At 44.8% G+C, this 24,110-nt stretch overlaps 1 protein-coding gene across 1 annotated transcript; it reads right to left on the minus strand.

Moving 5' to 3' along the window:
- Positions 1-20,758: 20,758 nt before the first annotated feature.
- Positions 20,759-23,841, minus strand: LOC306902304 (uncharacterized protein). The gene is made up of 6 exons (XM_079470765.1): positions 22,976-23,841; positions 22,386-22,857; positions 22,134-22,303; positions 21,886-22,042; positions 21,371-21,619; positions 20,759-21,274 (listed from the first exon to the last, which is right to left on the minus strand). Exons 1-3 carry the CDS (start codon positions 23,700-23,702, stop codon positions 22,165-22,167), a joined length of 1,338 nt encoding a protein of 445 aa, XP_079326891.1. The 5' UTR covers positions 23,703-23,841; the 3' UTR covers positions 20,759-21,274; positions 21,371-21,619; positions 21,886-22,042; positions 22,134-22,164.
- Positions 23,842-24,110: the final 269 nt, after the last annotated feature.

Here is a 24,110-nt window from a genome sequence, read left to right on the forward strand (position 1 = left end):
GTATTAGCGCAATGGCAGAGTATCGCTGAGATGATGATAGCACAGGCTGAACCAAAAGACAGAAAGGAGAGACAAAGAGAGGTCGAGGAATGTTGGGTAGAATTGTGTGATAATTATGCATGGACGAAAGAGGCAGAGACATTCAAAGTGCCCCTGGCCCCGAAAATAAGAAATATGGAGAAAAAGGCTCATTGTAGGTTAGTCAGACATAAAGGTGATGAAAAAACGATTAAATGGTATAATGCAAGTAGATATAAAAGTAAAGGGTGTGACTTAGAAAAACATTTAAGAAAATGGAGTCGTCTTGCCCTCGTGGCAACAGCTTTATCACCCATTAGACAAAGGAAGGAAGGGAAAGTCACAGAGGATGATTTTAGACTGAAAGTGAAGGATGGAAACAGGGAGACCGAGTCACTAGCACCGCCCCCTGAACAGTACCGCCCATTGTATCCGCCTCTTGCTCAGCCCCCACCCTACATCTCACAAAATACGACTGACAGCAAACAACAGGTCATGCTTGAGGTACGAGAGGGAGTTTTAGACTGTAATTTAAAAGAATTAGAAGAACTTCGACAGGAGGTACAACACCTGGGCAAGGTAGTGACAGAACAGGTACATGCGGCACGAGCTCAGGTGAATGAGACAATGCGCCACATGGCAGAAAATATGGAACTTCCAGAGGGAAGTGATGGTAGTGAGAACGGAGTAGGAAGTGAAGATGAAAGGGGAAGTTGTAGAGCAGCTGGCCCTATAGGAACAACAGGTCAGGCCCAGGGCACGATGCATACAGTATGTATTAAGGGAACGATGGTGATGGATCAGGAGCCAATAGCAAAACGTACTAGGGGAAGGGAAAAAGAGCAGCAGCTGTCTAATTTTTCAATTGATCATTGCCCCCCTAACGTACCAGAGCAGAGAGAGCAGGCAATGAGTCATCATACTAATCAATTATATCCAGGCGTACAAGCCCCATTGTTAGCAAAGAGCACTGGGGTGCAGTACCAGCCCTGGTCACACAGTGACATGACTGCTATTTCCAGTAAACTTCCTCCAATTACATCAGGGGGCTCTAAGTGGTTAAGTAAATTAACGGCCTTGAGTCATGGTACCGTTTTGGCTTTGGGTGACATAAGGTGTCTGTTGGGTCAGATTTTGACAGCCTCTCAGATGGGGAGTTTTGAACTCGAAGCCCAAACATTACAATATCCAAATGATCTTGATTTTTCAAAAGTAATCACAATGGTGGGCAGGGCACTCGGTCGATTGTACCCATTGCCACCCACCGTATACCAAAACATAAAGTTTCGCATAAAACCAGGTGAGACAGGTGCAGCATATTATTTCAGGTGCGCTGCTGAGTGGGAACAGATGGTGGAAGAAAATAGTTTAACCAACCCAATTACACGAGACATATTCAGAGCAGCAGTCATGGCAGGTGCCCCTAGTGGTGTTAAACAAATAATGGAAAATAACCCTGACATTCCAATTGCTAGTAACGAAATATGGGAAAGGCATTTAGTCCACCACACAGATAGGGCTGTAGAGAAAACAGGAAAAGAGGAAGAACAATTAGAAAAGATAAAAATAGAGTTGCTAAAACTACAGTTAGAACAAGCAAAAAATGAGGGAGGGACAAAAAAGAGTAAGCAGATGCCACAACAATCCTATCAGCCACCCCCTTACCAATCTAACGGCCCACCCTATGGTACAGACGCCCATGCAGCAGGTGGGAGGGGAAATAGACAAAGGAGCAATTGGAGGGGTAGTAATAGAGGGAGGGGGTCTTATGGAGGGAGGCAGCAGGGCGGGGGAAATTGTTACGTGTGTGGTGAGGCAGGCCACTGGATGAGAGAGTGTCCACAGCTTTCAGGTCAGTTTAACGGACCACCTGCGGAGGGATGGGGTCCTCGAAGAGGTGGTGCCGGTGGTCGCGGCAGGGAACCACAAACCCCATACAACCCGGGGCAATACCCTCCACCACCCTCCAACCTACAGGTGCCGATGTTCCCGCCATCGGGCCCGGAGGATGGCGCGAGCGTTTATTGAAGGGGCCCCCAGAGAACCGAAATGAGGGCTAGGGCCGAACCTCTCATTTCGTTAATGGTAAACAACAAACCATTAAAAGCTCTGGTGGACACCGGAGCCACCTATTCGACTGTCACAGGCGGCATAAAACAATCTGATCTGAGTGACAAAATTGTGACAATAATCGGGTTCTCTGGGGGAAGTGAAAGCTTGAAAATGACACAACCATTCAAAGTAGAAGTGGCAAATCAATGTTTATCACACTCGTTCCTTTTCTCCAGCAATGCTCCCATTCCTCTTTTGGGTAGAGATTTATTAATAAAATTAGGGGCTAGCATTCTGTGCTCAGCAGAAGGGGTAATAGTTACATTTCCAGATGGTACAACCATTAACTGTTCCCTATCAGGTAATACGACAGACAGCCAGTGGATGCTGACCTCGTGTGGGGAGGAGGAGGCAGCTGATCTATACTGGGTAAAATTAGATGATGATACACAGTGGGGCACAGCAATGGAACTGTATAATAAATACCGTTCATGGATTTCAAATTTAGATATCTATTTACCCCCCATAGACCCATTGCATTGTACATTGTTTTATGACAGAAATGACATAACCATTTATGAAGACATGTTTCAGGAAGTGGAGGGAGACAGATGGGTGTTGGAGGGAGCTGGAATTTTTGTGAGTAAAGAAGGAGTGATGGCTCCAGTGAAGCTGACAGAAGAGCAGTTGAAGTGGTATGAGATGGCAGACACAGCAGCACCTCACATATCGTTAGCCTTACACCCAAGCCATGAAGCCAGGGAGCTAGGTAAGATTACAAAAACACTGTTGGCCACCCAGGATTGGGAGCCCACGGAAAAATCAGATGTTAAATATTCACCTAAACACAAAGCCTATTGGATAGAAGGTGCCACACGAGACACTGGAGCTCTAGAGCATGTGCAGGTTTCTAGATTCCATGGCAGGGAGCTGTCAGATAGTGTGGGAGCACCAGACATCATAAAAAATTTACCTGAGGATCTTTGGTCTCAGGGCCCAACAGATGTAGGTTTTTGTAACATGTCTCCAGTTTACTTTCAGTTAAGCACACCTGACCCAATCTGGATTCCACAATACCGCAACAAACCTGAGGCGGACGAGGGTGTGGCCGCAACAGTAAAAGGTCTCCTAGAGAGGGGTGTTATTACACCATACAAATCTAGGTGGAACACACCTATTTTTCCGGTGCCAAAACCAGGCACGAATAAGTACAGGTTGGTACATGATTTGAGAGCAATCAATGCTGTTGTGGCTACACCATCGTTAACAGTGCCTAATCCGTATACTGCACTCTCTGTGATAACACCTGAGCACAAGTGGTTTACATGTATTGATTTGGCTAACGCATTTTTCTGTATCCCTTTAGCAGAGGAATGCAAGGCGTGTGTGGCTTTTACATACAAAGGTTGTCAATATTCTTACAACAGATTACCCCAGGGGTTTGTTTTATCACCAGGAATTTTTAACCATGCATTAAAACAACAATTACAGGACTGTAGTTTGCCTGGAGACTGTGTGTTGATCATGTATGTTGATGACCTCCTTTTAGCAGCCAAAACAGAGCAAGGATGCCTGGAGGGGAGCGAAGCTGTGTTAAGACAATTACACAAAAGTGGCTTCAAGGTAAGCAAGGAAAAGCTGCAATTTTGCAGACCTTGTGTTACATTTCTAGGTCGCATGATCACCCCAGAGGGCTCCACGCTAACTGTAGCCCATAGACGAGGAATTTTGAGTCATCCAAAACCAACCACGGTTAAAGAGATGTTGTCATTTCTAGGCCTAACAGGGTATAGTAGACACTATATTCCAATGTATGTTTCATTAACAGCCCCTTTGAGAGATCTTGTAAAACAACAGGGTATGAAGAATTTGAGAGCAGACATTGAGTGGACACAGGAAGCTGAACGGACGTTCATTAACCTGAAACAACAGATGGCACATGCAGCTAATCTCAGCAGTGCTGATTACAGATCACCATTTCACTTAGACGTCTCTGAGACAGGGTCAAGTGCACATGGGGTACTTTATCAAAAAGACCAGGGGGGCAGAAAAGTGTTGATGTATGTTAGCATGTTGTTGGACAGTGTAGAACAAAGACAGCCACCATGCAGCAGGTTTGTCGCAGGATTGGCAAAGATAGTGAAGAAAGTGTCTCACATTGTTATGGGCCACCACCTAATTGTTTTAACAACGCATTCAATCGCATCTTTTGTTAATTCTGAATCATTCACATTTTCCCCTTTACGACAGCGACGCATTGCAGCAATTTTGCTTGCCGACCATATCATATACACGCATGAGGGCATTAACATGGCAGATTTGGTGGAGGAGGGAGAACCACACGACTGTGCACCGATCACAGAGAGGGCATCGGTGGTCAGACCAGGTTTGTTTGCAAAACCATTGACTGGCCCTGAGCCAGTCATGATTTTGTTCACTGACGGGTGCTGTTTCAGGGCGGAGGACGGAAGTTTGAAAGCGGCTTATGCAGTGGTAGAGCAGGTAGGACATGAGATGATTACGAGGGATGCAGCAAGGTTAGATGGGAAGCAGTCAGCACAGAGGGCAGAAATGATAGCAGTGATCAAAGCCTTGCGACATACTGGTGGACACCGTGTAAACATATATACTGACTCTGCTTATGTTGTTACAGCTGTACACGTAGAAATGCCGTTGTGGAAACGTTGTGGCTTTATCACTTCGTCAGGTCGACCAATAACACATGCATGTGAAGCCAGAGACCTTTTAGAGGCTCTGATGATCCCCTCAGAGGTGGCAGTGATTAAATGCGCTGGTCACTCTAAGGTGGATAGCTCTTTGAGCAGAGGCAATGACGCAGCAGACTTGGCGGCAAAAGCTGCTGCTGGTTATGTGTCCTCGCAGATGATGTGCACATCAGAGAGAACATCTAATGATTTATTGCCGAGATTCACAAGGGAATACCTTTGTAAAGAGCATCAGCGCTGTACCCCTGAAGAAGTCTCTGTGTGGGCACAACATGGAGCTGTTCGTGCCTCTGACGGACTGTGGCAAGCTCCGGACGGACGTCCGGCGCTCCCGGCGAGTCTGTGTCATTCCATCATGGTAGAGGTTCATGGAGTGAGCCATGTCGGGGACAAACAGATGATGAGAGCGCTTGAATATTGGTGGCATCCTTTTTTAAAAGCTATGGTCTCAGCACATGTGAGCACGTGTGAAGTTTGTCAGGGATATAACGTTAAACCCACGATTAAACCAACAAGGGGTTCGTTTCCTTTGACCGGTGGTCCGGGGGACGAAATCGTGATTGATTTCACAGACATGATCACGAGGATACAGGGTAAGCGTTATCTTCTGGTAATCGTAGACTATTTCACTGGATGGCCTGAAGCTTATCCTGTAGGCAGAAGAAGACAGTACGGCGGTGATAAAATGTTTAATTAACCATTATATTCCTCGTTATGGCTTCGCCCGGCGTTTACGATCGGATAATGGCAGTCATTTCAAGAATGAACATTTGCGAGTCGTCGAAAAGGCCCTAGGCCTCAAACATGCATTTGGTGCAGTCTGGCATCCTGCCAGCCAAGGTAAGGTTGAACGAATGAATCTCACCCTAAAACTCAAATTGGCTAAAATCTGTGCACAGACAAAACTAAATTGGTTGTCAGCTTTGCCATTGGCCTTAATGTCAGTAAGATCATCTGTTAACCGAATCACAGGATTCACCCCTTTTGAATTGTTTACAGGTCGGCAGTTTCCAGGGCCACGGAATGCACTGTCGGATGCCATTGTGACACCATTATCTCACACTGTCTATTTTGATAAACTGACTGCTCTCATTAAGACTTTTTCATGCCAGGTCAATCCATCTCCAGCAGCAGACCCCCCTCCAACGACGGTACAGTGGGTGAGGCTGAGGACGTTCAGGAGAAAGTGGAATGAGCCGAGGTGGTCGAAACCCTATAGGGTGACAGCGAGGACATCACATTGTGTTCGATTGCAGGGCAAGGGTGACACTTGGTTTCATTTAACCTCATGTGTAGCTTGTGACCCCCCCTCAAGGGATCTTGCAGAGACACGGGTGGACCTGCGTAGACAGGTCCAAGAGAGGGAAGGAGAACCAGAGGCTGAAGAAGCCACAGGTGAAATCACAACACCACCAGTACAATAACAATTGCAAATCGTTCACAAGACAGGTGTCCCGGGTGAATGAGCTGCGACCAAAGAGAAGGACAGTAGAATCATTTTCCAGTGCAATAAATTTTGAGTGAATACTCAAGGGGAAATACGTATTACCATATATTCTTTATAACCATATTATATATTGTTCTTATTGTGATTTTCATATTTATTATTTTCATACCTATTGTTTTCCATATTTTTTAATATTTACTATTTTTTATACCTTTATATTACTATTGTGATTTTTATATTGTCATTCCTTACCATTTTATTTTGTGTGATTTTAACCATATATATTTTTCCTTAATTGCATATTCCCATTAAGTATATTGTGTGTTTAACCATTTTAATTTCCAAGAGTGTGTTTATTATTCCTTTAAAGTCCAAGAGAGGGCAACAAGATGAAGCTGTGGGAAAACTGTAAGCTGTCGGGGATCCTATTAATAATTTCAGGAGTTATAGTAGGAATAATTTTTAGCCTAACTAAGGGTCAGGAAAGCAACAACACCATATCAAAATCGAGACACAAAAAAGCCATAGTCGATACGAGGTTACCGTGTGAACAACTCGTAATTAATTATGTTTGGGGTAAGACTACATCATTTACTTTCGACCTATGCGCTGTCATAAATTGTGGGGGAAAAAATAGCTCATGGAGGGGGTACAATATATATATATGCATGGATGGGAATATGGATAGTGTTTGTAAGGTGTCCCAGTCTAGGCAAACCTATAGGGGTGAATGGTGTCCATCATGGAATAAGGTAATCGCATATACAGGTGCTTGGACTCCGGAACAACCTAGCCTTTGGACCCGTACCTCGGCAAAATTTGATTTAAAAATGCAGAGAGATTACAGTGCAAGTCAAAATCCACTCACCCTTTCAATATCCACCAGAACGGGATCAGCCAATTATACAGGGGAGTTTTTCCTTATAATGGGGGTGCACAGCCCAGGTACAGATAAAAAAGCAGTAATAAAATTTGTTATAGACAGTTTACCTGAGGAGGAAAGAAATGAGACAGTAGCTGAGCCATTATCGGTAGGACAAAAGAATGTAGTGGTGGAAATAGATTACACCATGTTAAAACCAGAAGATATGATAGAGAGAGCTACAGGATATGGGGAAAATAATTTGTGGCTGGAATGGATAATTACCACAGCCAGAGAACAGAGGTTAGATGATTGTGTTGGATGTGCTAATGCAAGACCTCATTTATATATTGAACCAGCCCCGTTGTACCAAAACGATACGTGGGGCTATGAGTGTATGCTGGCATTGACACGGATGGCCAGTCCAAAAAATTGTACCACATTGGCAGCAATATTCCCACCAATAACTAACCTTTCACGGGCAGGTCCATTTACGCCGAAGAAAGCAAATTATACCTGTTTTGATATTAAACGTCTATCACCAACCAGCAACCTGGGGGAGATAAATAAGAAGTGGTGTGATCAGATCATAGTAGATAATGGGACTGAAATAGGTACGTGGGCTAGAGCAGGTTTGTATTATTATTGTGGAGATCGAAGATTGTTTACTAGGATACCTGAGAAGGCAAAGGGAGTGTGTGCTTTGGTAAGACTGGGAGCCCCAATAACTCTGATAGGTGACAGAGCAGTCAGAACGGAAACCATAAATTCAGCAACATTGACAAGAAGACGTAGGAGACACATCATAAAACGGAGAGCAATAGTTTCAAGTGTAGATTTATCATTAAATAGTCCGACATACATCGATGCGATAGGCATTCCACGAGGTGTGCCGGATGAGTATAAACTAGCAAACCAAGTGGCAGCAGGTTTTGAGAATATACCCATAATAGCTGCCCTTTTTCCAGTCACCCCAAACAAGAATGTAGATAGGATTAATTATGTGCATTATAATGTGATGAGGTTAGCGAATATGACAAGGGATGCCGTAGATGGTTTAGCGGAGCAGCTAGCACCAACTTCACTGATGGCTATACAGAACCGTATGGCTCTGGACATGCTGTTGGCAGAGAAGGGAGGAGTATGTGTAATGTTTGGTGATCTTTGTTGTACGTACATTCCCAATAATACTGCCCCAGATGGATCAGTGACGAGGGCATTGGAAGGTTTGAAAACTTTGTCTATAGAGATGAAGGAACATTCAGGAGTAAATAATCCTATTGGAGATTGGCTAGACAAAACATTGGGAAGATGGCAAGCAATAGTAATGTCTGTTGTGATGTCCATAGGGGTATTTGTAGCGATTTTGATTACGTGTGGTTGTTGTTGCATTCCTTGCCTTAGATCACTGTGTAATCGTTTAATTGTTTCAGCTATTGAGAGACCGGAAAGCCCCAAACCATTTAATATGCCATTGTTATCCAGCTATACAGACGACACGGAGGACCAAGAATTTTGACCTCTGTCGAGGTCAAGAGAGGGATTATTGGGATTATGATGTTTTATGTATTATAAATTCATGTTTACTGTTGTTTTACTGTTAAATATAATGATATGAGTATGTCCATGCTGTGCTGGGTTCTTTGTCTTGAAAACTAGTTGGCAGAAGGGTGTAACACAGCTCTGAGGAATGCAGAAGCAGGGTCTCAGATAACAAGTGTGTGAGTGTATGTGTGTGTGCGTCAATCGCATCTCTCGGCAGGACCGGCTATTTTCAAAATGTTTTGCAGGAGCCAATAGTTGGGGGAGAATGGAGTCAGATTTACATGTCCCGAGGTGATTGGTTCCGGAGGATTCAACGCCCGCCCGATGAAGGGGAGGAGCCCGAAGAGAGAATCGCCGTCACATATTTTATAAATACTTGTACCCAGAAGTGTGGAGGTTGTTGTTTTGTCTCATATGTATGTTGAGAGAACAGCCCCAGCTGGAAGAAGCTTTTACATCTGATAATAAATTCTACTTAAACTTATTGGGAAAACGATCTCTTTGACTTTTCTTCAAATTTTGAACACGCAGGACTCGAGTTTCAAAAGTCCGATAAAATGAATGGGTTGCAGAGTAATACATAAAAAATGATTTAAAATACTTTTCGGGCACCCACGCGTTTGGCCTTTGACTATGTCGCTTGTGGGACTGTGACGCAAGTGACTGTGATGTTTGGGGTCTCTCGGGACCCCCGGGGCCTTTGCGGTAATTGCCCTTGCATACATTGCTCAGTGCATGAACTGAAGCGTACGCGCGCCGTTATAACATTGCGTGCATGCTCCTAGGCCTGCTCTATGCACGATGCATTCGGTGACGCGTACAGCGCATGCGTGCGTCACAGTCTGCTGTTATAGCAGCGCTTGTATGCGTCGCGGCCTGCTCTATGCACGATGCATTCGGTGACGCGTACAGCGCATGCGTGCGTCACAGTCTGCTGTTATAGCAGCGCTTGTATGCGTCACGGTCTGCTCTATGCACGATGCATTCGGTTACGCGTACAGCGCATGCATGCGTCACAGTCAGCTGTTATAGCAGCGCTTGTATGCGTCACGGTCTGCTCTATGCACGATGCATTCGGTGACGCGTACAGCGCATGCATGCGTCACAGTCTGCTGTTATAGCAGCGCTTGTATGCGTCACGGTCTGCTCTATGCACGATGCATTCGGTGACGCATACAGCGCATGCGTGCGTCACAGTCTGCTGTTATAGCAGAGCTTGTATGCGTCACGGTCTGCTCTATGCATGATGCAGTCGGTGACGCATACAGCGCATGCGTGCGTCACAGTCTGCTGTTATAGCAGCGCTTGTATGCGTCACGGTCTGCTCTATGCACGATGCATTCGGTGGCGCAAACAGCGCGTGCATGCGTCACGGTTGATTTCATAACAGCGCACGCATGCGACACGGTCTGCTCTATGCACGATGCATTCAGTGACGCATGCATGCATGCATTCAGTGACGAATACGCTCTCCCTATTTTGACCTTTTGACACCCAAACAAAGTCACAGAGTCGGCCGGCTTTTCCGCACGACGGGTGGATGATGGACGGTTGGTCGTGACCCGGTTTCGGATCGGTTGACCCTGTCGATTCATATAAATTGCATGTGGTCCTGTCCACAAACCTAATACGCAAATTTCATTCATATAAACTGCATGTGGTCCTGTCCACCTGTAGATTACAGTAGTAGTCCGCACATATGAAGTTGGTGGACACACTTTAGAATAATCGATATGCATTGACGACCCTGTTAGTCTGTTAGTACACTTAAATAGACACACATATGTAAACATCAACTCACAGAATGCTTATTTATGCTTAAAAATGATTTTCCACCAACTCACTACGCGTGGTGCATTCATAAACTGCCCGTGCTCCCGTCTACCTGCAGTTTATTTTAATGGGCGACACGTATTAAGTTCGTGGACACACTTTATAGTAATCTATATGCATTGACGACCATGTAAATCTGTTGGTACACTTAAATAGACATACATATGTAAGCAGCAACTCACAGATGACGGAATTATGCCCTTAAAGTGGTTGTCCACAAACCTAATACGCGTGTGCCGTTCATATAAACGTAAGGTGGTCGATTACCAAAAAACTACAACGGACTACAAATATGGCACACGACCGGAACCAGCTTCCGGTTTTCTGCCATGTTTGTAGTCCTGCGTAGTTCTTTTCTTTATTCGATTCCCCAGGCGTTTATAATCAATTAAATGAATAAACAACGAGGCGATTCACACATTCAACTTTATTAGACACACATATGTTAGCAGCAACTCACAAAAGACACGATAATGGCCTTAAAAACGAGTTTCCACCAACTCACTACGCGAGGTGCATTCATATAACCTGCCCGTGGTCCCGTCCACCTGCAGTTTATATTAATGGGCGACGCGTATTAAGTTCGCGGACACACTATATAGTAATCTATATGCATTGACGACCCCGTTATTCTGTTGATACACTTTAATAGACATACATATGTAAACATCAATTCACAGAATGCTTATGTTACCCACATCAGGGCTAGGAAGCCTGTAGGGGTGACGTGAATTAATCAATTCTGCCGGATCTGTAGAAAGATGAATAAAACGCTGTGAGACAGAAGTACTGGCTGCTGCAAGCTCGGGCAAAGTTTAATTAACTCTCCAGCTCCTGTTGTATTCACAACATTACCATGTATAACTTTACAGAACAACAATTATTTGTTTCTATGTAACACATTATAATCAATCACAACACATTGACCTGCGACTGGTTTCACATCCTCATGAACACTAATTCCATTCTCACAGTCACATAAATGAATCTTGCCTTTCGCTTCACATAAACCTCATGTTTTACATGCAAGACGCCATTTTGGCTCTAGTTCACTCGTACAGGTACCGCCATTTTGGATCGAAATAACTCCAGTAACAAATGTACATTTAACTCGCTAAAACGTCATCATCAAATTACAATCAACATATAAAACACGTTGGAAACATTCCTTAACTCTTTTCACATGAGCATTTTCTCTCATTTCACCTCAAATTAACATATTTGTCAATCGTGTGTAATCTGATAATTTGACTCATTTACTACCGCATCTGTATTAACAACACTAACATTCTCCGTAATTTACCAACAATCAACATATACATGTTTGAAACACAGCTTTTAACATTAGTTTGACCATATTTAAATCGTATTGCTCACCTGTAGAAAGATGAATAAAACGCTGTGAGACAGAAGTACTGGCTGCTGCAAGCTCGGGCAAAGTTTAATTAACTCTCAAGCTCCCGGCGCAGGAACTTCGCTCAACAGCGTTAAACCCCCCCTACAGGCGACAATAGCAACAGCAACATTTTCTGTACCCACAACAAAGATGTCATGATGAATTTACCCCTCAATAGACAAATGTCAAAGGCACATGCATTTATGAATAATACAAAATTTTAAAGGGGTATCCTATTTTCCTATTTTATTTTAAGATTTATATCTGCATATTTTCCAACCTACTACACTCTCCCCTATTTTCTTTTGATGACTCCTGGCATCTGAATAACCTCAGAACATGTGTTATTTGTTTTCATTCTCTTCTTTGAATCGCTTCCTCAGTACACCTTCTGAAAACAATGGCAACAAGGGTTAGTGGGCATATACTGAAAGTAATGTGTCCCATTTTGAGATATATATGGCTGTGTGAGTTGTAGTGAGTGTAATTCTGCTCTCCAGGGTTGGTAAGATGGAACACCTCGAGTGTCATATGTGAACACTTCTCTTGGTTTTCCCACTCTTTGTGTCCTTCTCACATTTCCTTCCTCCGTTGCTGTAGTTTCCCTTTCCATTTCATTTTCTGCAACGACTGTTTCTCCTTCATTCTTTCTCCTCTCCTCATCTTTACCTGATGTCACAGACCTTTGATTTCTTCCAGAAACAGGTGGAGGCTCAAGAATTTGTTCCAACTCCTGACCCTGGTTCCTTGTGGAATCACCTCTTTCATCAGAATAAAATTCTGCTGCAGTTGGACGGAGGTTAGAATGGTTTGGTGTTGTTTGAGTTTCAAGTTCACTCTCTGTTGGTGGAACTGTCACAAATGTATAGCAAGGTATGTTAGTACGAAGGTTATACCGGTAAGTATGTTCCTCCTCATCTGAGGCATCTGAGTCAGAGCTATTCACCAGCTGAGTTGTCACTTGTTTTCTGTGTTTTACTTTCCTTGGCTCCTTGGCTTCAACAATGGGATCTTCCAGAGGTAAATCATTGACAGCAAGCAAGAGGTTGCGATGGAGCACACGAAGGGTTTTGGAACCTGTTTCGGATTGTATCTTGTACACTGGGCCATCACCGATGTGCTCTACAACCCGATGTACGTCCTTTTCCCAGTATGCACGTAACTTTCCCGGGCCACCTCTTTCCGATAGGTTTCTGACCAACACCCGGTCTCCTGGTTGAAGAGTGGCACCTCTTACTGCTCGGTCATAGTATTTCTTGCCCTTTGCTGAAGATTTTTGACTGTTCTCTTTCGCAATCTGATATGCCTGCCTCATTCTGTCTTCCCATTTCCGTGCAAAGGTTTGTGGATTTGAACCCTCTGTCTTATTTTCCAGGTTGAACAGTAAGTCGACAGGCAACCGGGGTGATCTGCCATACAAAAGGAAGAATGGAGAGTAGCCGGTAGCTTCATGCCTCGTACAATTGTAAGCATGAACGATGTGGGGTAAGTAGTCCTTCCATTCTCTTTTTTTCTCCTCCTCCAGAGTCCTGAGCATTTGCAGAATGGTCCGATTTAACCTTTCCACGGGGTTACACTGCGGATGATATGGTGTGGTTCTGGAGTGGGTTATTCCTGACAACTGTTGTAACCTCTGAAACAGGTGGTTCTCAAATTCTCAACCCTGGTCGTGGTGGAGTTTTTCGGGATACCCAAAGCGAGGAATGAAGTCCTGGAAAATCTTTTCTGCCGCGGTCTTGCCGGACTTGTTTCTCGTAGGGTACGCCTGTGCAAAGCGGGTGAAGTGATCTACCAGCAGAAGAATATACTCACAACCGCCCTTGCTTGGCTCAAGATGTAAGTAGTCCACGCTTACCAGCTCAAACGGGGAACTCGATGTAATGGATCCCATAGGTGCTCGTTGGTGGACATGTGGATGCTTTTGTTTTATGCAAGCACACTTAGTTGTTACATAATCCTCAATCTCCTTTCCCATTGAGGGCCAATAAAAGCGTTCCCGAGCCAGATGGAGCACTTTTTCCACTCCTACATGTCCCATTTCGTTGTGCAACTTTTTAAGTACTGTGGTCTTGAACCGTGGAGGGAGAACTAATTGTCTGGTCTGTCCTGTTTTACGGTACAAAATCCCATCCTCTAGCTCCAATTTGGTCCATTGAAAGAGAAGTCGCCTTGTTTCTTTTTTCATGTTATTCTTGTCTTTTTCGTTTGGTATCCAGCCCTGTTCTTTCAACGTGATTATCTCACATATCGCTGGATCATCTCGTTGTGCAGCTTTGATGTTTTCAGGGGTGACTGTGGAGATACTGCCCTCAGTGGCTATTGCATCTTCTCCTGGACTATTGAGCTCTAAGGCGGCAACCCAAGGAACATCATTGTCGGCCACAGCTTTACTACCCTGCCAAACAGCAGACACAGTTTCAGGTGATAAGGTTTCTGTGTGTTCACCCATGACTTCTAACAGTTTTAGGGGCTGTCTGGAGAGTGTATCGGCATCGACATTGGCTTTTCCAGGTCGGTATCGGACATCAAAGTGAAAGTCCGCTAACTCACCCACCCAGCGCTGCCCTACTGCATTCAACCTTGCTGTGCTGAGGATATAGGTCAGCGGATTGTTATCGGTGTAAACTGTGAATGTTGGCGCATAGTAGAGATAGTCTCTAAACTTATCACAGATGGCCCATTTGAGTGCCAAAAATTCTAGTTTACCCGAGTGTAGGTGGTAGTTTTTTTCAGCCGGGGTTAATGTGCGGGACCCATACCCAATGACGCGGAGTTTATTGCTCTGTTGCTGATAGAGCACAGCCCCTAACCCCTCATTTGACGCATCAGTGTGTAATACAAAGGGCAGGTCAAAATTTGGGTAAGCTAGCACTGGCGGGCTTGTCAACATATCAACAACTTTAGAGACAACACTCTGATGTTCTGCAGTCCAAACAATTGGGGTCCTCGAGTTAAGCTGCCCTTTTTCATTCTTTCTTTGTGCACCTCCACGACTGGGAACCTGGGGGTTTTGAGTACTCTCACTTGTTCCAGGTGACGTGCGGAGAAGCTCAAAGAGTGGCTTGGCCAGTCTTGAGAAGTCTTGGATGTAGGACCTATAATAGCTCAGGAATCCCAGCAGCGTCCGCACTTCTCCCACTGTGCGGGGTTCCTTATTCTTCAGGGCCCTAACAGCCTCCAAGTCTGCTGGGTCTATCTGAATTCCATCTCCTGACACCAAGCGACCAATGTATCGCACTTGACTTTTAAATAGCTCACATTTTTTTGGCCGAAGTTTAATTCCATGCTCTCTCATCTTACTAAACACACTTCGGAGATGGTCAAGATGATCGCTGAAGGACTTGGAGTAACACAGTACATCGTCCAAGTATGGTGCACAGCACTCATCTCTGATACCCTCCAACACTCCTTCCATGCATCGCTGAAATGCAGCTGGGGCGTTCGTTAACCCAAAGGGAATACGCATCCACTCATATAGTCCCCACGGAGTGTTAAAGGCAGTGACATGTCTAGAGTCCTCACTCACAAATCCCTGATGGTATGCGCTTCCCTGATCCAGAATAGAAAACCAAGAATTTCCCCCCAGGCTGTCTAACAGATCTTGAATTCTGGTAAGAGGATGTCGATCAGGGATGGTCTTGTGGTTAAGAGCTCGATAATCAACACACAAGCGCAAGCTACTGTCTTTCTTTCGAAACGCATAACACTGGTGACGAATACGATGAGGATGACTTCTTGATCCAACCTCTGTTCAACAGGTTTTGCACATAGTCCTTGACCTCCTTATAAAGGGGTTTTGGGATGGCGTTATAGCACTTCTGGACGGGTGTATTATCTGTTAAACGGATTTTCAGCTGCAGATCAGGAATACACCCGATGTCTCCCTCATCTTGAGCGAACACATCTGACTCCTCAAACAACATTTTCCTCACAATATCTTGTTCCTGTTTACTGAGGTGCTCAAGAGCAACAGGTGGGTGCCATTTTTCTCCAACTCTCCTCTCCTGATGTTCCCTTTTACAGACATCGTCTGCTGACGTGAGCTGGGATGAACACAAAAGCGCATCATTGATCTGTTTATCTGCATGTGAAATGTTGGGGAAGGAGCAAACTGGTCTAATTTCGCTGATGGGTTCGATATTACCTAGCACAAGTCTCTGAGGTAAGTAAATGTTATGATTTGTGGAATTTTGAACTGGAATTTTCACCGTCTTTGAGGCCCCAGGAGGCACATTTACAACAGCAGGAAATAACTCCAATCCTTCTGGGATGAAACTTTCTGACACTGGTTCGAACATCATAGTCCCACCCTCATGCCATGTTCTTACTCTGCATTTTACCTCTAGGACTTGACCACAGGGGATGGTGGTTCCTAACTTCCCAGTCTTCACCATACTGCTGGCAGTACGTTCTTGGACGAGGTTAGAACTCACTGTGGACACCAAGGTCTCAGCGGCATTTTTTTGCATCTGCAAGGCCTCAGACAAAAGATCAATTAGGCTCATGTTGTTTCCACAGTCATTATTCTCCCTTATGATCTCCTCAATTACATTGAACCCAAGCAGTGGGCAGTCCATGCATTTTTGACTCACCAAAAGAGGCACTTGGATGGCGATTTTGTTTTGTTTGCCCCCTGAGATCTCTAATAAAACCTCGACCCATCCATCAAAGGGTACAGCTGTCCCATTTGCTGCAGTGACATGAAGCTGGCTGTCTGCTAATAGAGATTCTAGTGGTTGGATTTCGATGTTTGGTAGGGACTTCTTTAGCCACATCCGTCCAGCCATACTGATCTGAGCTCCACTGTCCAAAAGCATTTGCGTCGGGACACCATTTAAATGACAAGTTATCATACAGCGACTGCCAATCAGCTGTGCAACACGTTTCCCTCCAATTTCCTTTGCTCTGTTGAATGTGTTCTGTTTTACAGGTTGCTCACCTCTGTGTGCTCGGGCAAAAGGTTGGGACACAAGATCTTCTTCGGTCACTGGTGGTCCCTCCCCAGTAACCTCCCCTCTTTTAACGGACGACTTTTCATGAGACAGCCCACAGCACGGTGCCCTGCTTGACCACACAAGAAACAGTGAGTACACACTTCAACCTTTTGGGATATACACTGTTTGCATTTACCCCTTGCCTCTGATTTTACTGGTTGTTGTGCACTTGCAGCGCATGTTTGGGTTTGCTGTTGAACACCAGGGCCCATAGACATGACAACTTTCTCCAAATTCTTGGTCAACGCGGACACTTGGGCAGAAAGTTCATGAATGGCATCACGATTGGCCTTAACTTCGGCATGATTCAGGGAAGCACATTGCCCCTCCACATCCTCCTGCTGTGTCATGCTTGCCAAAGTGATTTTGGATTTGTAAGGGTGACCTATTCGTTTTTGTCTTTCAGTTTCCTCACTAACAGACTGTGTAATCAGTTCTAGGATCTGATCATCTGAGGTTTCCTGTGTCACTATTGCTGCTTTAATGTCCCTCCGGACAAACGTGTATTTTTCATTCAGGCCCTGGTACAGTGAGTGCAGAAAAACACCTTGGACCAGTTTACGGTCATACTGAAACTCAGATTCTGTTTGTTCTGAAGCAAACAACACCCTCTGCTTAAGCACCATTAACCTATACATGAACTGTTGAGGGTATTCCCTGTCCTGTTGTTTTGCATTGCTCAGTTCTTGAAATAATTCAGTACTACTTTTGTCCCTAAGGTGAGCTCTAAGGAACCGTTTCAACTCAGCTACGGTAAGGCTGTCTTTTGTAATAAGCATTTCTTTAAAGGTACCAGGTTTAATAACCTTTAACACTGTTCTAATAACTTCTGACTCTGAGAAATTTTCGGCTATACCTTCATCAATTTGCTTACTAATGCAGTTGAAACTCAAGTCTGAATTTGAATCAGAAATTTGACCACCGTAAATTTTTAACTCTCTACGTGGCAAGTACGATGCAACATCAGAGAATTTGATCAGACCAGTCATTTGTTCAGACACTCTAGGCAGTGGAACAGTTTGCTCGGCTCTTGAATGTGATGCCAGACCTGTAGTTTGTGCTACCTGCACCCTTGCAGCTGCTGAGCTCGATGCAGATTGCGATACCAGTTCTACAGTCTCTTCGTTTGCTGCAACATAAGGAGCAGAATCTTGTTCTGTGGCGGTCAACTCACAAACGAGGTCATAAAGGGTCAGCAAGCGGGCCATTCCTTGGTCCTCTAGACTCTGCAGTTGTTTTCCTCGCATGAAATCAACGATGTAGTCGTAGAGTTCCACTTCTGTTGCATCCCCGTCTGGGACCTCCTCTCTTTCCTCCTCTGCGCAACACAGGGCTACCTTGTAGAGTGCTTTGCAGTTCGAAGAGCTGACCAGCAGGTGGAGCTGCTTCACAATCTCCCACCGTAGTTCTCGAAGAGTAGCCATGACTGGACTGCGGGTATCTACCTTTCAACTCGCTGGTCTGGGACGAATTACTTTTAACCACTGTGGTTCTTTACTGATCAGCACCCGAACACCAGGGGGCGCTGATCCCGGACGAGCCCCCAAATTGTTACCCACATCAGGGCTAGGAAGCCTGTAGGGGTGACGTGAATTAATCAATTCTGCCGGATCTGTAGAAAGATGAATAAAACGCTGTGAGACAGAAGTACTGGCTGCTGCAAGCTCGGGCAAAGTTTAATTAACTCTCCAGCTCCTGTTGTATTCACAACATTACCATGTATAACTTTACAGAACAACAATTATTTGTTTCTATGTAACACATTATAATCAATCACAACACATTGACCTGCGACTGGTTTCACATCCTCATGAACACTAATTCCATTCTCACAGTCACATAAATGAATCTTGCCTTTCGCTTCACATAAACCTCATGTTTTACATGCAAGACGCCATTTTGGCTCTAGTTCACTCGTACAGGTACCGCCATTTTGGATCGAAATAACTCCAGTAACAAATGTACATTTAACTCGCTAAAACGTCATCATCAAATTACAATCAACATATAAAACACGTTGGAAACATTCCTTAACTCTTTTCACATGAGCATTTTCTCTCATTTCACCTCAAATTAACATATTTGTCAATCGTGTGTAATCTGATAATTTGACTCATTTACTACCGCATCTGTATTAACAACACTAACATTCTCCGTAATTTACCAACAATCAACATATACATGTTTGAAACACAGCTTTTAACATTAGTTTGACCATATTTAAATCGTATTGCTCACCTGTAGAAAGATGAATAAAACGCTGTGAGACAGAAGTACTGGCTGCTGCAAGCTCGGGCAAAGTTTAATTAACTCTCAAGCTCCCGGCGCAGGAACTTCGCTCAACAGCGTTAAACCCCCCCTACAGGCGACAATAGCAACAGCAACATTTTCTGTACCCACAACAAAGATGTCATGATGAATTTACCCCTCAATAGACAAATGTCAAAGGCACATGCATTTATGAATAATACAAAATTTTAAAGGGGTATCCTATTTTCCTATTTTATTTTAAGATTTATATCTGCATATTTTCCAACCTACTACACTTATTTATGCTTAAAAATGAGTTTCCACCAACTCACTACGCGTGTTGCATTCATAAACTGCCCGTGGTCCTTTCCACCTGCAGTTTATAGTGATGGGCCAAGCGTATTAGGTTCGTGGACAAACCCCCCAAAAGGTGGTTGTTCACAAACCTATTACGCATAGTCCATTCATATAAACTGCCCGTGGTCCCGTCCACCTGCAGTTTATTTTAATGGGCGACACGTATGAAGTTCGCGGACACACTTTATAGTAATCTATATGCATTAACGACCCTGTTAGTCTGTTGATACACTTAAATAGACATACATATGTAAGCAGCAACTCACAGAATGCTTATTTATGCTTAAAAAATGCATTTCCAACAACTCACTACGCGTGGTGCATTCATATAGGCTGCACGTGGTCATTTCCACAAACCTATTACGCATAGTCCATTCATATAAACTGCCCTTGGTCCTGCCCACCTGCAGTTTATTTGAATGGGCGACGCGTATCAAGTTCGTGGACACACTTTATAGTAATCTATATGCATTAACGACCCTGTTAGTCTGTTGGTACACTTAAATAGACATACATATGTAAACAGCAACTCACATAATGCTTATATATGCTTAAAAACGAGTTTCCACCAACTCACTACGCGTTGTCCATTCATATAAACTGCAGGTGGACACTTCCTGTTTGACTTAGTGAAAAACGGAGAAATGTCCACCTCCAGTTTATTTTAATGGGCGACGTGTATTAAGTTCGCGGACACACTTTATAGTAATCTATATGCATTGACGACCATGTAAATCTGTTGGTACACTTAAATAGACATACATATGTAAGCAGCAACTCACAGATGACGGAATTATGCCCTTAAAGTGGTTGTCCACAAACATAATACGCGTGTGCCGTTCATATAAGCGTAAAGTGGTAGAATTACCAAAAAACTACAACGGACTACAAATATGGCACACGACCGGAACCAGCTTCCGGTTTTCTGCCATGTTTGTAGTCCTGCGTAGTTCTTTTCTTTATTCGATTCCCCAGGCGTTTATAATCAATTATATGAATAAACAACGACGCGATTCACATATTCAACTTTATTAGACACACATATGTTAGCAGCAACTCACAAAAGACACGATAATGGCCTTAAAAACGAGTTTCCACCAACTCACTACACGTGGTGCATTCATTTAAACTGCCCGTGGTCCCGTCCACATTGTCTGGCACAATGTGTGCATTTCTACTGTTCTATTAAAGTGTTATATGTAAAGGTTTTTGTCCTGTGTTTTCTTTGTAAGTATTGAAAAGCATACCGGGTAAGGATCGAAACATCTCAGGTGTTGAAAAATGAACATCTTTATTTTAACACACACACACACACAACATTATTATAAAACATTTATAAGAACACACACGATATGGGAACAATATTATAAGAACACACACACGACACGGGAACAATATTATAAGAACACACACACGACACGGGAACAATATTATAAGAACACACACACGCAATATGGGAACAATATTATAAGAACACACACACGACACGGGAACAATATTTTTAGTACGACAACAAGTAAAGAACGTTAAGAACAACTATAAAAAACAAGAAAGAACAACACAATAGAACTATAAACTTGTTTTTAGTGGGCTTTGTGTCTTTTTAGGGCTAGCGAGCCTCACTTTTGCCCGGTCCACCAGCTTCTGTGCCACGCTTTTCCTGGGGGATTTGTACATTTTCAGTGGCGACAGACACACCTGCAGCCGTTGTCTCGTCTTCGGAGCCGACCGAGGTGTCTCGCGGTCACTCATTTCCTCTTCGGGCTCCTCTTTGGAATCCTCCTCGTCGGATTCCTAGGAAGAAACAAGAGAAGAGGGCAAATTAGTGTGAGATACTGAGCGAGCGAGCGAGATACTGAGCGAGCGAGCGAGCGATTGACGACCACTTACCAGCCTAGACTTGCACGTTTTGGACATCCTCGGCCGCCTCTTGCTTCCCGGCTTGATGCGATCGGTCTTTTTATATTTTCCCGTCACCTCAGGCGTTGAGTCTCTGAGAGCTGCCTCAAACAGCTGTCTATGTTCACCCGCCTGCTTTGCGTTCAAGTGGAGAACATAGAAGCGGTCAGCCGTGGCAGTGTCGTGGCACATGAACTGAGCTATTTTCTTCCGGTCATCAGACGTGTGTGCGTTCTTGGCCTGGAAGAAGACAGAAAGAAACAAGTTAGGAGGAGACACATCTGATGCCGAAAGGCCTAGTGTTTATATGAACGTGTACCCGTATGTCGTGTTTATATGAATGTACTCACGTATGTTGTGTTTATATGAATGTACTCACGTATGTTGTGTTTGTATGAATGTACTCACGTATGTCGCTATCGACGTCCTGACGTCTGTGAAATTTGGCGTTCCTGGCAACCCCATCTCCAACCACGCCTCCTGAAAATGCGCGTTTAAATTTTTACAGGGGTTGGGCTTTGAGGTGCAGAAAAAATACGGGGAGTCCGATCCTCCGACCAGCGTCTCCCTCATGTCGAGGAAGGTCTCCATCCATCCATACTCATCGTCTGTAAGGGAGAGCTGGGCCGCCCCGAAGGCCTGGTTGGTCTTGTGGGTTGCGATCTGTAGAAGATTGAAGCAAAGATTGAGCGAGTGACTGAGTGAGGTGAGCGAGCGAGCGAGGTGCGTGAGAATGAGAAAGTGAGCTACTCACGTTGATTAGAAAGTTCCCGGCCGGGTCCCCTTTACGGGCACCGGTCACCTCTTCCACCAGCATGTTTTGGTAGACACCCCCGCGGTGCCCGTAGATGGTGGCGAGGTAGGCGGTCAGGTGCCCGTAGAACCTCCACTGGTCCTTGGTGGTGGGCGATGTCTTTAACTTCTCTGCAAAGAAAGAAAAGACAGAGTCATTAGAGGATGAAATGCAATAAGTCTAAAGCTTGAAAAAAGTGAAAGTTTAACTCACCCAAAATGGCCGGGATGAACTTTCTTGCCTTTTCGCGGCACTGCAGAAGGTGGGCTTTTGACAGCAGCTTCCCCTCCTTGGCCGTCTTCACTGCGTATTTGTGCGTCACCACCTTTCTCCTCATTCCCTTTATCAGGGTGCGCACCTCTCTCCTGATTGCCACCAGCATGGCCTTCGATAGGCGGCAGGTGGTCGGGGGGGGTCTCGGACACGTAGTCAAGGAACTGAGCCACGTTCTTTAAATAGTGGTGTATGGTCGTCTCGGTGATCCTCGACACCCGCAGTTTGTCCATCCACTGCCTGATCCTCGACGTCTCATTGAGGAACAGCATGTTGCCCAGGCTGGATTTCCCCTCTGCCATGTATCCAAGAAAATGCTTGATCCTGAAGACCTTGGACGCCACATTATTTTTCAGCCTGGCAGAGGGGTCCGATCCCTCCTGGTGCGCCTTGTACTCGTTGATCAGATCGTCTGCAGAAGAAAGAGAGTCGGATTCAAGATCGAGAACAATCTTCGCCATTTTCGTGTATTTAACACATTTACACATTTAACACATGTAAAATAAATGAAATAAATGTTCCACACTTACTTAGGGGGCCGATGTGCTCCGGGTAATAGGGAAGCTCATCCTGCGTCTCTGGCTTAGATGTGGAGGCCGAAGGGCTGGCGGGTACACTGGCCAACTCTTCCGAGGGCTGCGCACTCGGCTCCCCTTCGCTTTCGTGCTCCAGCGTGGAAAGCAATTTCTTTGCCGCCGAGGACACCTGAGACGAGGGCAGGGAGGCCGACCTCCTCTTTAGCTTCTTGTACCTCCTCGTCACCTCCTTCAGCGTGGAGGACAGGATGTCGATCTGCTTGTTTAGCTCCGCATTGTCATTCAGGAGCTTGGCCCGGGCGCGCTGGCATCTTTCCTCCGCACACGTCTGGCTTTCCTCCTCGCCGATATCCTCTACCTGTTGGTCGTCTGAGAAATTCTGGATCTCATCCACGTCCAAAAAGGTGGCCATCGGGATCGCTGGGCAGCTGGCGCGGAGAACGGCGAGCTCGTTGATAACCTTATCCCTCTTGAATTTACGAATCGCCTGTCGTTGTGCCCTCTTGGACAACTCCGTGTGACCGAGGATGTGGCGGTCTAGGCGAGAGCTTGTTTTTCCGCATCCCGGGATCCCACAGGTTCCCTGCCTGTACGAAACACGGCCCGATTCCAATGAAAGGATAAGCTTCCTCTCCTTCACGTTGAGGACCTTGTGTGTAATCCGGAGGTGTTGAGATAGCTGTGCGTAAGCTCGGTGGCACAGTGGGCAGATGGAAGGCATCTTGAAGATCAGCAAAACACAGACCAAGGTTTGGTGTCGACGAACCGATGATGGTGTGCAGAATGCTTCCCTGCGCTTGGATTAAATAGTCTTCGTCCACACTAGAAAATGGATCCAACTTCCAGTTAGATGCACTCTAGTTGTGTTCAATCACACTAGAAAATGGATCCAACTTCCAGTTAGATGCACAGTTGTGTTCAATCACACTAGAAAATGGATCCAACTTCCAGTTAGATGCACTCTATTTCTGTTCAATCACACTAGAAAATGGATCCAACTTCCAGTTAGATGCACAGTTGTGTTCAATCACACTAGAAAATGGATCCAACTTCCAGTTAGATGCACAGTTGTGTTCAATCACACTAGAAAATGGATCCAACTTCCAGTAAGAATTGTTTTTTTTAAAGA

Source organism: Barbatula barbatula, assembly GCF_947034865.1.
Source record: "Barbatula barbatula genome assembly, chromosome: 13".
In the NCBI taxonomy this organism is placed as follows: Eukaryota; Metazoa; Chordata; class Actinopteri; order Cypriniformes; family Nemacheilidae; genus Barbatula; species Barbatula barbatula.

Bases quoted from the DNA above. Each gene is read 5' to 3' on its own strand.
- LOC306902304 (XM_079470765.1), bottom strand. From the start codon at position 23,702: ATGCCTTCCATCTGCCCACTGTGCCACCGAGCTTACGCACAGCTATCT. The intron at 22,858-22,975 runs GTAAGTGTGGAA...TTTCTTCTGCAG, and splicing joins GGAGCACATCGGCCCCCTAA to ACGATCTGATCAACGAGTAC. The intron at 22,304-22,385 runs GTGAGTTAAACT...CTTTCTTTGCAG, and splicing joins GTTCATCCCGGCCATTTTGG to AGAAGTTAAAGACATCGCCC.